At 37.9% G+C, this 15041-nt stretch overlaps 1 protein-coding gene across 1 annotated transcript in view; it reads right to left on the minus strand.

The window, feature by feature from the left end:
• Window positions 1-15041, minus strand: part of Usp33 (ubiquitin specific peptidase 33) — a 67846-nt gene that overhangs the window by 42982 nt on the left and 9823 nt on the right. The window contains exons 2-7 of the mRNA XM_013018333.1: window positions 7367-7371; window positions 6898-7031; window positions 6663-6716; window positions 5972-6034; window positions 4341-4493; window positions 2531-2633 (exon numbers count right to left, since the gene is read on the minus strand). Of these exons, the coding sequence (XP_012873787.1) occupies window positions 2531-2633; window positions 4341-4493; window positions 5972-6034; window positions 6663-6716; window positions 6898-6978 (454 nt within the window). The 5' untranslated portion in view covers window positions 6979-7031; window positions 7367-7371. The remainder of the gene's footprint in view (window positions 1-2530; window positions 2634-4340; window positions 4494-5971; window positions 6035-6662; window positions 6717-6897; window positions 7032-7366; window positions 7372-15041) is intronic.

Consider the following 15041-nt stretch of genomic DNA (forward strand, 5'->3'; position numbering starts at 1 on the left):
TGGCTCAAGTGGTAGAGTGCTAGCCTTGAGGTGAAGAGCTGAGGGACAGCACCCAGGCCCAGAGTTCAGGCCCAACGACCGGCCCACCCCAAAAAAAGAAAAAGATAAAGCATTTGATTCTCAGTATAACAACAGCAAAAGCAGTAATAACAAATACTTCAATAATAAAATTATAGGGCTTGTGATATAGCTTAATAGTAGGGCGCCTGCCTAGTATAAGTGTAAGCTTGTGCTGTTTGCTTTTTGGAAAAAAAAATGGAAATGTGAACTTTATTTTTCTCTCCCTCTCTCCTTTTTTCTCTCTCTTTTTTTTTTTTTTTGGGTCAGTCATGGGGCTTGAACTCTGGGCTTGGGCGCTGTCCCTACGCTCTTCAGCTCAAGGCGAACGCTCTACCACTTGAGCCACAGCGCCACTTCCAGTTTTCTAGTGGTTTATTGGAGAGAAGAGTCTCACCGACTTTCCTGCCCGGGCTGGCTCTGAACCGTGGTCCTCAGATCTCAGCTTTCTGAGTAGCTAGAATTACAGGCATGAGCCATTGGCGCCTGGCTCCCTCTCTCCTTCTTTACTCTTTCTTCCTCCTATTTTCTCTTTATCTCTTTCTCAGATGGTTTGCTTGGCTAGTACTCTATCATTTGAGCTTTACCTCCAACCTGTCTCTTTTTTTCTTATGTTAGAAATCACACCCAAGGATTGGCACATGCTAGACAAATGCTTCTACTACTTAGTTAACTACATCCCAACCCAGAAATATAAACTTCTAAGAATTTCTAAAACATAACTGAATTAACATATTTTAAAGTATTTAATAAAATTAATACTGTAGAACTGGGAGTGTGGCTTAGTGGTAGAGTGCTTGCCTAGCATGCATGAAGCCCAGGGTTCAATTCCTCAGTACCACATAAACAGAAAAAGCAGGAAGTGGCACTATGGCTCAAGTGCTACGTAGCATGCTGGCCTTGAGCAAAAAAAAAAGCAGTTCAGGGACAGTGCCTGGTTCTTGAGTTCAAGCCCTAGGGCTGGCAAAATAATAATAATAATACTGTGGATTGAAAGGGCTAAAATATAAAATATACTGAGTATATATTATCCCTAGTATTTTTTTTGGGGTCCAGTCGTGGGGCCTGAACTCTGGGCCTGGGCGCTGTCCCTCAGCTCTTCAGCTCAAGGCTAATGCTCTACCACTTGAGCCACAGTGCCACTTCCGGCTTTTTTCTTTATGTGGTGCTGAGGAATTGAACCCAGGGCCTCAGGCATGCAAGGCAAGCACTCTATCACTGAGCCACCTTCCCAGCCCCGCTAGTAATGTTTTAAACTTAAAGCAAACTGTTAATTTCTAGAAAATTATTTAATATATATTAAGTACACACCTAACATCAAGAATAAAAAAAATTTCAAGTTTATACTAAGTACAGTGGGCCCAAAAAATTGTACACAATATCAACAAACTGGTTCACAATATAAAGGTTGAATAAGAAAGTGCATATGCTAGAGACCTATCAAATATTCCTGATCTTTTTTCCAAATAAATGTTGTCCCTTGGAAATCCTTTATTTGTTTGCAGCAGGGTCTCATTATAGAGCCTCGACTGGTCTGGAATGTATTATGCAACCCAAGCTGACTTTAAATTTGTAATCCTCTTGTCTCAGCCTCTCAAGTATTAGGATTATAGGCATGCAATACTATGCTCTGCTTTCCATTGGAAATTCTGCCCAAAGATACCTTACTATCTCCCCACCAAACTCTATCACTGACACAAAAACAGGCTGAGATCAAATATATCTCATGCCAGGCATCACTGGCTCACGCCTGTAATCCTAGCTACTCAGGAGGCTGAGATCTGAGAATCACTGTTCAAAGTCAGTCCAGGCAAGAAAGTCTATGAGACTCATCTCCAATTAACGACCAGAAAACCTGAATTGGTACTGTGGCTCAAAGTGGTAGATGCTAGCCTTGATCGAACGAGCTTGGGTACAGAACCCAGGCTCTGAGTTCAAGACCTACAACAACAACAAAACAATTTTTTTCGGGGGGGGGGGGGGGGGGGAGGGTCCGGTCGTGGGGCCTGAACTCTGGGCCTGGGCGCTGTCCTTCAGCTCTTCAGCTCAAGGCTAGCACTCTACCACTTGAGCCACAGCACCACTTGCGGCTTTTTTCTTTTTTGCTTATGGAGTGCTGAGGAATCGAACCCAGGGCCTCATGCATGCAAGGCAAGCGCTCTACCACTGAGCCACCTTCCCAGCCCCAACAAAACAATTTTTTAAATAAAAAACCAAAAAAAAAAATATCAAAAGGCAAGTTTTGCAAAAGTACAAAAGGCTCAATTGCAAAAGAGTAAATTCCTGCTTTGGTGAAATCTCTACTTCTCTCTGGAAAAGTGAATAGAGAAACCAAGTTTGCTTTACCTAGGAATACAATGTTATTTTTTTGTAATTATCTCCAGTCCCTTTTACTTCTAGATTTAATTTCAATTGCATAGTTTCCTAAAGACAGAGGATCACCAAACAGTGCTTCACAGGAGAATTGTTTTACCTCTTGCCTTAAGTTCATCTTCTTCTTCTACTTCTATATCCAGATCATCAAATACAGCCACCAGAGGAGTTTTCAATGTTGTATTACTAGGTATTTTAAAGTCCTAAATAAAAAAGATATAATTCACTTGAGTAAATTAAATGGTGAAAAATAATTTTACTTCACGTAACATTAATACTATAAAGTTATTAAAAGATGTCATTTAATAACAGCACTACAAATTTATGGTATTAACTTCTATAAAATTTGCATTTATATTTTGTAGGAAATAGCTCTACACTAGTGAGTAACATTATCAAAGTTGGAGGCCAGCTAGGACAAAGTTAGCTCAAGACCTGATCTGAAAAACTAAAAGCAAAAGGACTACAGGAACATGGCTCAAGTGGTAGAGCACTTGTCTCTCAATCCTAAAGCCCCAAGTTTAATCCTCAGGCCAAAAAAAAGGGGGGGGGGTGGATAGGGAGGCAAAAACCAAAAGAAAATTTGAACTAAAGTTTAAATTAGAAAAAAGACACTTAAAAATCAGAATCTACCAGTGGCTCAATGCTAGTAATCCTAACCACTTAAGAACTTGAGATCTGAGAATCACAATCTGAAGTCAGCCTGGGCTTCAAGTCCATAAGACTCATCTCCAATTAACTATCAAAAAGCCAGAAGTGGAGCTGTCCCTTAAGTAATAGAGTACTAGTCTTGAGCCAAAAAACCTCAGGGGCAGATCCCAGGCCCTGAATTCAAACATAAAAATAAACATAATCAGGGCTGGGAAGGTGGCTCAGTGGTAGAGCTCTTGCCTTGCATGCCTGAGGCCCTGGGTTCGATTCCTTAGCACCGCATAAGAAAAAAGAAAAAAGCTGGAAGTGGCACTGTGGCTCCAGTGGTAGAGGGCTAGCCTTGAGCTGAAGAGCTGAGGGACAGCACCCAGGCCCAGAGTTCAGGCCCCACCACCGGACCCAAAATAAATAAATAAATAAAAATAATCAGAATTTACAAATTGAGAAGATGAAACTACAAGGTTCAACATTCAGCAACACTCAGGTGGCAGGTAATTGCATATACTCTAGTTCTTACTATAGTCTATTCCATGTCTGTAATACAAATATATGAACTTATCTTTACATACTGGACATCTGAGTCATCATTTAATATTTATAATGTAATTGGTTTTATAAGAATGGTACAAAATGTTTAAATAGGAGTACAGAGGCTTAAATATTCAAAATCTTACTACACCCCCAAAAAACTTGCTATTTGAAAAAAATCTTGTCACTTGTAAAATATCCAACATTTTGCTACTGATGCTTTGTTGAATTGTATTCAAACCTATAAAGTTTGTATTTTTAAAGGAATCTATACAAATAACTTTTCTTCTGATTAATTTCTAAATGACAATTTTTTTTTTTTGGCCGATCATGGGGCCTGAATGCTGGGCCTGGGCGCTGTCTCTCAGCTCTTTAGCTCAAGGCTAGCGCTCTACCACTGGAGCCACAGCACCACTTCCGGCTTTTTCTGTGTATGTGGTGCTGAGGAATCGAACCCAGGGCCTCATGCTTGCAAGGCATGCACTCTACCGCTGAGCTACTTTCCCAGCCCCTAAATGACAAAATATTAAAATGTTTTAACCATCAATAAGTTATATGAAATTAACTTCATGTCTTTTATTTGTTAACATGTTTAAAAGTCACAGAAAACTAGGTATAAACCATCAGAAAAGAATTTGTATATTGTACCACATTCAAGACTGATTACAATTTGTTCTGAATTTTATTCTAGCAGAAACAGTAACTATAACTTAACTAAAATAGCTAATTACCTGGACATTGTTTTCTGGTATTTGTTGAGGTTGCCTTACTTGAGGCAATGAAGGTTGAGCTCCTAGTTTTCTATCCAAGAATACTTCTTTGCTGCAAGCATAACACCATACTCGAAGAGTGGTAAGGTTCACAGTTAGATAATGCTTTGTTTCCTATATAATTTCACAGGAAAGGGAAAGGAACCAAAATTAGATATACTTAAAAATAATTCCTTCAAATAATCACAGAAGATAAACTGATGGGGGCTGGGAAGGTGACTCAGTGGTAGAGCGCTTGCCTTGCATGCATGAGGCCTTGGTTCAATTCCTCAGCACCACATAAGCAAAAAAGAAAAAACCGGAAGTGGCGCTGTGGCTCAAGTGGTAGAGCGCTAGCCTTGAGCTGAAGAGCTGAGGAACAGCGCCCAGGCCCAGAGTTCAGGCACCACGACCGAACTCAAAAAAAAAAAAAAATGTAAAAACTGATGGCCTTCTTTTTGCTTTTTATTAGCATATGCAAATTATAATAAAAGGTTTTGTGATATTTCTATCCCTGCATAAAAGGAACTTTGATCAGATTCATTCCCTGTTAACTGCTGTCCATTCATACCAAAAAAGCTAATTTAGAGCACAAAACACACACACAAAAAAAACTTTCTGGATAAACTGCTAAGTACAGTAATTACATCTAAGCTATTCTAGGTTATTCTATTGTTTTTTCCCCCTACTACTCATTATACAATGTTAAATACAAGAATATAAGATTCTGTTCTACAGAACAAATATAGGTTAACTATTTTAGAAAATTAGAATGGCAAAAGAAGACAAATAAGTTAAAACACAAATAGTTCAAGAAATAGGTTAACAAGAGTTCTTGGATAAACAAAATGCTAACCTACCTCAAGAGTTCTGCAAGAGGATCTAGCCCTACAGAAATAATTTAAACGAATAATTTTCCCAAGGATGGCATACAACAACTACTATTCTAGATTCTCAGAGAAGTAAATCATGTACAGCTGTGCTTTGGGCTTTGTGTATTTAGGCTTAATTCTCTTGAGGAAACCTGGTTAAGAACAGCTGATGCTGTGGAGACATTGAGGGCCATCTTAAACACAGGTTACTTGCTGTGCACCAGTGGCTCACACCTACAACTCTAGCTATTCAAGAAACTATCTTAGGATTTCAGCACAAAGCCAGTCTGGGCATTAAAGTCCAAGAGAGAGTCTCTAACAGCAAAAATTCTAGACTGGAGGCAGGGTGGCTCAAATAACAAAGCTCTAGCCATTAGTGGGAAAAAAAATAATAAATAAGAGAATATGAGGATATGAGTTCAAGACTTTTATTAGCCAAAATACCCAGAGTTCACACAAGAAACACAGGTTAGAATGGGAGATCTATCTACTACTATAAAAGATGCATGCTAGAGTCACAAGGGAAGCAACAAACAACCACAGCAAAGTAGAAAGGGTACTTCACTCAGAATCATGTACAGGAAAAAGCAATAGAGTATTAGTAAAATATTTAAAAAATCGGTTCAACATTTCAAAAACCTAAGCATTTACTCTAACTTCAACAATTACCACATGTAACTCTCTAGGTTTAACTGTCAGCACCAACAATAATTGTCTTACATTCTGCAATTACATACATACCTGAGAATGTATGGTACTGTGATCTACTTGTGATTCACCACAGCCAACATATGAACATCTATTCTATAAAATACAAAAAGGAAAATGTATTTTATAACATGCATAAATTTATAACAGCATTATAATTTTATTGTTGTTTTGATTACATGCTTTAACTCAATGATTAAATTAATTTCCAGTTATATACTAAAGCAGAACAAAATTTCTAAGCTGAAAGATGTTATTTTTAATAAAAAGTTATGTGATTTTTAATAAAAACCATGTATCTCAAGGAACTAAAAACTCAACAAGATTCTTTTAAGTTAAAATCCTTCCGTAGTTTGAATTTTTATTTTTTGTTATGAATAATGATGTTTTCAATGAATGCTCATTTACAAAAATGGTCAGTTGTGGGGCTTGAACGCAGAGCCTGGACACTGTCCCTGAGCTATTTTTGCTCAGGTTAGCCACAGCTCCACATCCAGTTTTTGAATGTTTAAATGGAGATAAGAGTCACCTAGTGACTTTTCTGACTAGGCTGGATTTGAACCTCAATCCTCAGATCTCAGCCTCGTGAGTAGCTAGGATTACAGACATGAACCACCAGTGCCCAGCTACAAAATTCTCTTAAGCATCAAAAAAAAAAAAAAAAAAGGTTACCATTAATCTAAAAATTTAGAACAAAAATTTCAGGAAAAAAATGTACACATACCTCCAAGCATGCCCAAAGATTTGGTCCTCTGACTTTACAATCCTGACAAGTACCCTTAGGAAAAAAATACAAAAGGCAAAAATTTGCTATACTGATGTAGCCAAATGTATACAATTTACAGTATGTATTTTTTTAAATGAGACTCATGACTAGAATTTTCATAGTAATTTATGAGAAATGTCTAACCAGAAGAAAAGTGAATACTATTTTTAAGGAACATTAATTTGTATCTTACGTGAGATTTCTGTATCAAATCTTCTTTTGTTATTTCACCAACTGATTCCAAATGTGGACAATGATTTAGAAAAGTTGACATTTTGTTGTAATTTTTTTCGTGTTTCCCAAGGCTTTCTAAATGAGGTAGTACCTAAAAGTGACCCAAAATATTAATTAGAAAATGTTAACATGCTACAAATAATTAAAATAAAGGTAACATAAGAATGATACAAATTTACAAGTTTGTCCTGCAGAAGTATATTTTCAGACCTACTTAAGTAAGCTGAAATAATTGAAGTTGGAAATAATTGAAGCAAAGTTGAATGCAAAGTATTTTCTTTACCAAAAAACATTTTATTAAAATTTTTTTAGCCAGGCACTATTGGCTCACTCCTATAATCCTAGCTACTCAGGAGGCTGAGATCTGAGGATCGTGGTTCAAAGCCAGCCCAAGCAGAAAAAGCCATGAGACTCTTATTTCCAATTAACCACCAGAAAACCAGTGGCTCAAGTGGTAAAGCGCTCACCTGGAGCTGAAGAGCTGAGGTACAGCACCCAGGCCCAGAGTTCAAGCCCCACTGATAAAAAAAGAAGCAGCAGCAGCAACAGCATGATAGACATAAGTAGACTGGTTAATTTTTTTAATGACCCTCTGTATGAACAAATATGAGTTTAATCCACCATAATTTTTCTGGGGATTTAATTTAGGACCTAGTGTGTTCTAGGCAAATGCTCCAACACTTGAGTTTCAGTTTTTGGGGAATGGAGTCTCAATTACTGCCTGTTCAGGCTGGCTTCAAACTGAAGTCTTCTAGATATTAGTTCTCTAACTGGCTAGACTTGGTTACATGTATAAGCCAACACATCAAGCAATTTCCAAGACTTCTGATGCTTTCTCTACTTTTGTCTTGTTTTTTTTTTTTTTGGTCTTTTCTTTTTTGGTACTGGGGATCGAACCCAGGACGTTGCACTTGCTAGGCAAGCGCTTTGCCACTGAGCTACATCCCAGCCCTTGTTTTGGTTTTAGTTTTGTTGTTTTTGTAGGGCTAGAGACTGAACCCAGGGCCTTGAACAGGCTAGGCAAGTGCTCTACCACTTGAACCACACCTTCAACCCTTTTTATTGGGGGGTAGAAGGGGCTTGAACTCAGTCTGGACACTGTCTCAGCCCTTTTTGCTCAAGACTAGCGCTCTACCACTTTGAGCCACAGAACTACTTCCTACTTTCAACCCTTTTGTTTGATTTTTTTTTGGCTACAGAGCAAGCTAACTTTGCCTGGGCTGCCCATGAACTCAAAATCCTCCTACCTCTGCCTACCCAGTAGCATGGATTATATTCAAGTGTGTACTACCATGCCAACTACCATTTCACTTTTTATAGATTAATAAAAGGAAAATTCAAGTTATTTAATTTTGAAGTATTTTTGTTGTGTTTTAAGATTAACAATTACACCAGAACAAGAATTATAAAGCAAAGTAATGGAAAGCTTTATTTGCAGCCCCTAATTGATTAAATAAACAGAACCATGTGTATCCTGGCATTGTATCAGGACAGGCATGCTATGTCAGGGATTTCTCAACACAGACATTTACTGATGCCTACAGCCAGGCATTTCTTTTTTACAGGGATCACTGTATGAATTGCTAGGTGTTTTAGCAGCATTCTAGCTTCTACCATCAGAGCCAAACCATATCACTATCAGAAAATCAGTAACCAATACTCCTGGGGGACAAAAATCTTCCCAGGGCAAGAGCTCTATTATCATGATCTTTAAAAGAAGCAAGAGATAGGTAGGTATCATTATCTTTGTTTGCACATAAGGTTAAGAGATCTAAACTTGACTAAGTCTACCTGACTGCCTCAGTTAAAGTGAGTGATTTTCAAATGGTTTCCAGCTTTAGTATTTCTCCATTTTCATTAGCATATATTATATATATATATATGTAATATATAATATATATAGTCAGTCATGGGGCTTGAACTCAGGGATTAGGCACTGTCCCTCAGCTTCTTTTGCTCAAGGCTAGTACTCTACCACTTGAGCCACAGCACCACTTTTGGCTTTTTCTGTTAATGTGGTACTAAGGAATCAAACTCAGGACTTCATGCACGTTAGGCAAGCACTTTACCACTAAGCCACCTTCCCAGCCACTGTTTACATATTCTTCCGGGGTCTGGTCGTGGGGCCTGAACTCTGGGCCTGGGTGCTGTCCCTCAGCTCTTCAGCTCAAGGCTAGCGCTCTACCACTTGAGCCACAGCACCACTTCCGGTTTTTTTTTCTTTTTTTGCTTATGTGGTGCTGAGGAATCGAACCCAGGGCCTAATGCATGCAAGGCAAGCGCTCTACCACTGAGCTACCTTCCCAGTCCTGTTTACATATTCTTAATAACAGGGTTTTAATGCCCTTAGTTTGAGAGTGCTATTTAGGAAAAAGTTATAGAACTTACTAAGATCGAATGACTGATTTAGAAGCTTCACTTTCAAATACATAGTAATTTTAATTATTAATGGTTTTTAAGCTATTTATTAAATCTCATAGGATTTAAACTACGTAATAGTTTATACTGTATCAAAATCCTTTGGGGAGCCTATAACCTATGTCTTTTGAATTCATTAAATTTGCTGAAACAGCAATATATTAACTTTTTTTTAAATGATATTAAGAATATACCCAGAACCATGTCAAGTACTCTATTGCTTGAGCTACACTTCAGTTGTTTTCTTTTTTCATTTTTTTCTTTTTTGTGCTAATCCTGGGGTTTGAACTCAGGGCCTAGATGTTGTCAGCAAGCTTCTTTTGCTCAAGGTTAGTACTCTACCACTTGAGCTACAACATTACTTTCAGCTTTCTGGTGGTTAATTGGAGATATGATTCTAACAGATTTCCTGACAGGGCTGGATTCAAACCTCAATCTTCAGATCTCAGCCATCTGAGTAGCTGGGAGTAAGGCATGAGCCACAGGTGCCCCACTCTTCTCCATTTCCAAGACATGATTTCACTAACTGTGCCTGGGCTGGCCTCAAATTCTGATCCTCTTGCCTCCATTTCTAAATATATAGGAAATGTAGGCATGCACTACCACTTCCAACTTTAAAAAAACAAAATAAAAATAAAAAATATAGTGGGCTAGAGGTGTGGCTCAAAGAACAGATTATCTGCCTTACCAAGGGCTTAAACCCTTAAGTTCAAACAAGGTACTACCAAAAAAGAACAAAAGGACTGAGCAAAATCAAATCAAATCAAATAATATACCAAGACTCACATTAGGGTTAACAGTATAAAAAAATTCTAAATATTGTGTTAATACATACTAAATAGTCATACTCTAGATTTCCAAGGCATGAAGTTAGATATTCATTAATATTTTTATTTCAGCCAAGCTCAGAGAGACAAATGGCATGTTTTCTCTCGTATGTGGGAGCTAGATCTAAAATACACTAGGACATAACAAATTATACAGGACTCTAGGCATTCACTCACAGTGAGACCAAAGGAGAATATTCTTAGAACACAAAGGCGCAATGCCTATGTGCCTCTGGTCATACAAAATAAAATTTATCAAAATGCACTCCAGGAAATGGAAACGAGTTTTTTTCTTTGTTGCTATTTTTGTTTCCTTTTGGTCTTGTTTGTTCCTTTATATGTCTTTGAAGGGGCAAAAGATAAGCAAATACAGCAATGGTACTCACTAGACACTATGTTGAAAATGAACTAAACAACTTGTGGATAGGAATGGGAGGGAAAATCTGGACAAGTGCAAGGGAAGGTGTGACATTGTCCACAAAGAAATGTACTCTTTTCCTGACTTATGTAACTGTAACCTCTCTGTACATCAGCTTTATAACAACACTTTTTTAATTTAAAGAAATATTTCCTATTTTTTACTCATGTATAAAAGAAGATTTGACAATCTTTCTCACCTATTTCTCATCTCTCCTCTCCTTTTTTACCCAAGTGTTTTCACTGCTAGCCATATGGAAAAACAGGATTCCAATTTACCTTTTCACCTTAAATAACTTTAAAAAAGGACAAAATATATAAAACAAAGGTTTTTAGACACTAGATAACAGCAATACAAAACAAAACACTGTACCCAAAAAGATGAAAACCAAGTGAGCCCTTTGATTGCTCCAACTCAGCCTGGAAAGATTTCTAGGCCACAGAGAAGCTACGGAAGAAAATTCCAAATAACTGGCAGTCTCCTTTTGCTGAAAAGAGTGGAGAATTTACAAGGCTAGGGTAGCTAGAATTCCCAGAGTAGAGTAATAGAGAAAAGAACACAGACAACAACCAAGCTCCAGAAAACTGGTTACTATCATGTATTTATTCATTCTAATTACTAATGAGCCCATACGCTATTAAGTCAAGTCAGGGCAAAATAACAGGGAAGAAGGAAGTAGGAAATTTTTTCCAAAGGTTATAAATGGATGCTTGTACACCTATTATCAGCTAGAATTGAGAGACTTGATAATAAAAAGAATAGAGTATTCAGAAGAGTACTCAGTAATGGGGGGGGGGAATATTATCTCTCAAGGCTATTTTGCCACTACCTTTATGAAGCTCAAACAGAAGTCTTTATTAAAGAACCAAACTATTGCAGGGCACCAGTGGCTTACACCTGTAATCCTAGCTACTCAGGAAGCTGAGATGTCAGGATCACGGTTCTAAGCCAGCCCAGGCAGAAAAGTCCATGAGACTCTTCAATAAACCACCAGAAAACCAGAAGTGGCACTGTGGCTCTTGAGCTGAAGAGCAGAGGGACAGCTCCCAGGTCCAGAGCTCAAGCCCCACCACCAAAAGGGGGAAAAAAAAATATTCCCAAGAAACTATCCTAGAATAAAGTTTAAAGTCTTTCAAGTTATTCATTCAGAGAAAAGAAGAAAAACTGCACCCAACAAATAAAAATCAATGTTGACATAGAATAAAAAAAATAGAGACATAAAGAAGAAGAAAAAAAAGAAGTACTGGGGCTGGGATGGTGGCTCAGTGGTAGAGCGCTTGCCTTGCATGCCTGAGGCCCTGGGTTTGATTCCCCAGCACCACATAAGCAAAAAGAAAAAAGCCGGAAGTGGCACTGTGGCTCAAGTGGTAGAGCGCTAGCCTTGAGCTGAAAAGCTGAGGGACAGCACCCAGGCCCAGAGTTCAGGCCCCACAACCGGACCCAAAAAAAAAAAAAAAGAAGTATTCTGGGACCAGGGATGTAACTCAATCAGCTCAATGGTAGATACTTGCCTAGCATGCACAAGACCCTGGGATCTATCCCTAGCAGTACAAGAAAACAAAAGAAAATCTGTTCCACAATCAAGAAGAAAGGAGAACACACAGAAATAGTTTCTACAGATGAAAAAAATTAAACCAACAATAAAGTAGATATGATTAATAGAAGATTAGAAAAATAATAATGAACAGCAAAAAAATCAAATTCAAAAACACACCATTAATAAGCTGTAAGAAAATCCTCAAATTTAATGAGAACTATATAAATGAACAATAAATTTCATTGGCATGAAAAGTGAAATCCTGTTATTTGCGACAACATACATGTAACTAGAAATCATCATGTTAAGTGAAATAAACTAGGCACACAGGTATGCAGAATCTAAAAGATTAAACAGAGGAACTGAGTAAAGGAAAAAAAACTGGACAGGAGCTGGCCACCACCATGCTATAATCCTAAGCATACCTATAATCATAGGTATTATATACCTAGCTAGAAATCACACCTCCAGTTCTTTTCCTTTTTCTGTTTTGTTTTGGTTGTTGTTGTTTATTTGCTTAATACAGGGTCTTACTCTTTGCCCAGCCTGTCATGGACCATGATCTTCTTGTCAGAGCTGGAATGACACCCCAGTTTTCTTTCCTTCTGTGAAAATGGAATCTGTTGAACTATATTACTAGGCTGGCCTTTGAACCACACCTTTTAAAACATGAACTTTTCAGCCAGGCACTTGTGGCTCACACCTGTAATCCTCAGAAGGCTGAGATCTAAGGATCTCAGATCACAGATCACGGTTCAAAGCCAGCCTCACAGATCACGGTTCAAAGCCAGCCTAGGCAGGGCAGGAAAGTCTGTGAAACTCTTATCTCTAAATAACCACCAGAAAACAGGAAGTGGTGTATGGCTCAAGTGGTAGAGTGCTCACCTTGAGCTGAAGAATCAGGAGCAGTGCCCAAGCCCAGAGTTCAGGCCCCACGACAAAAAAAAAAGATTTATTTAAGAGGCAAAGGACATTCTTCTCAACACACAGTACTGGGAAAATTGGGTATTTATACACACTAAAGAAATAAGTTTGAGCCAGTGGTGGTGGCTCATGTTTATAATCCTAGCTACTGAAAGGCTGAGATCTAAAGATCAAGATTTGAAGCAGCCCATGCAGAAAAATCTGAGACTCTTATAACTAGTTAACCAGTAAAAAGATGACAGTGGAGGCATAGCTCAAGTGAGTTCCAGCCATGAGTGAACAAGCCAGACAAATGTAAACCTGAGTTCAAAACTCAGTACCTAGCACGCGTGTGCACGCACAAGTGCGCGCGCACACACACACACACACACACACAAAATAGATAAAAGTTTATACCATAGCAGTTGAGAGTAGAAAGGGGTTACCAGATGGCAGGGGAAAAAGGAAGCTAGAAAATGGGAAAACACTGATCAACATGTAATAAGTTACAGTTAGGTAGAACCAAGATTTGTAGGGGTATTTTTATGCAATATAGTACTACAAATAACAATAACGTAAAGTATTATTTCAAAAAGCTAGAAACTTCATAGTTTCTACCATAAAAAGATAACTATTTGGGGTTAGGTGTGTTTTGAGAGTATGTTTAACATATGCTGTGCAATGTACACAAAATATAATATATACATGTATCAAATATTACACAGTATCTCATTAATAAGCGTAATTTATATGTTTTATCTATCGATTCTAAAAATAGCAGTGCCCTGGTGGCCTATTCCTATAACAAACTATCAGCTGATTTATCACTGAAAATGATGCAAAACAGAAAATAACATTGTAAAAATTTTTAAAGTACTGAAGAAAAACTATTAAAGAAGAGAATTCCATTACTGGATATCTCACAATAACAAAATGAAAACAAAATTTTTTTTTCTTTATCTTTTTCTTTTTTTTGGTGGAGATTTAACTCAGGGCCTTGTGAGTACTAGGCAGGTACTCTACCACTTAAGCCATACTTCTAGTCCCTTCACATTGGTTATTTTCAAGATGAGGTTTTGTTTTATACCTAGGCCAGCTTGAATTACAATCCTTCTATTAGGGTTGTTGGGGATGACTGGCACCCACTACTGCATGCAGCCACTGTAGTTGGGATGACAGGCACAAACCACTGAACTGCTGTGGCTAGCCTCAAGTCATGATCTTCACTACGGAGGAACCTAGGATTATAGGCTTGAGCCACTGTGCCTGGCACAAAAACTTCTTTAGCCATATAAAAGAAAAAAAAATGTTATCACCAGCATACTTGCACTATAAAACTTGTAATATATCCTTCCCTATTTTTCTGTTTATATAATACATGCAGATAAACACAGCCTTTCAATTGTTTTTAAACAAACATGCAGTCATTTACCTCTTTTCCTGAACCCTCCTTTCTTTATTCCAGTTATACTTTTATCCCAATACCCCTCATGTATTCACTGATACTTTAATAAACATTCCTCTGTCATTCTTATGGATATCCCATACTTCTGGGTATGTATACTACATAAATTATTCAATCAAGATTTCAATGATAAGACAATAACTATTCTGCCATCAAAACATTCTGCTATCAAGAATATCTTTGTAAACATAATCACATAATCTTATGTGGGCTTTCTTTTGGGGTGGTGGTGCTGGGGACTTCAGGGTCTTGTATAAGCTAGCAAGTGGTCTACTTACTTCCAGCCCCCAATATGGTTCTTTTTCTTTCCCTTTTTTGCCAGTCATGGGGCTTGAACTCAGAGCCTGTGTACTGACCCTGAGCTTTCCAAAGGGCCTAATAACCACTTCTATACCATTAATTATGTAAGGAAATAATGTTTTCTGAATTGCAACATGATTTTCTCTCCTAAGAAAAGGATTTGTTTTGTTTTTTTGTCAGCTTGAACTCTGGGCCTGGGTGCTATCCCTGAGCTCCTTTTTTTTTTTTTTTTTGG

Source organism: Dipodomys ordii, unplaced genomic scaffold (assembly GCF_000151885.1).
Source record: "Dipodomys ordii isolate 6190 unplaced genomic scaffold, Dord_2.0 Scaffold39, whole genome shotgun sequence".
Classification (NCBI taxonomy): Eukaryota; Metazoa; Chordata; class Mammalia; order Rodentia; family Heteromyidae; genus Dipodomys; species Dipodomys ordii.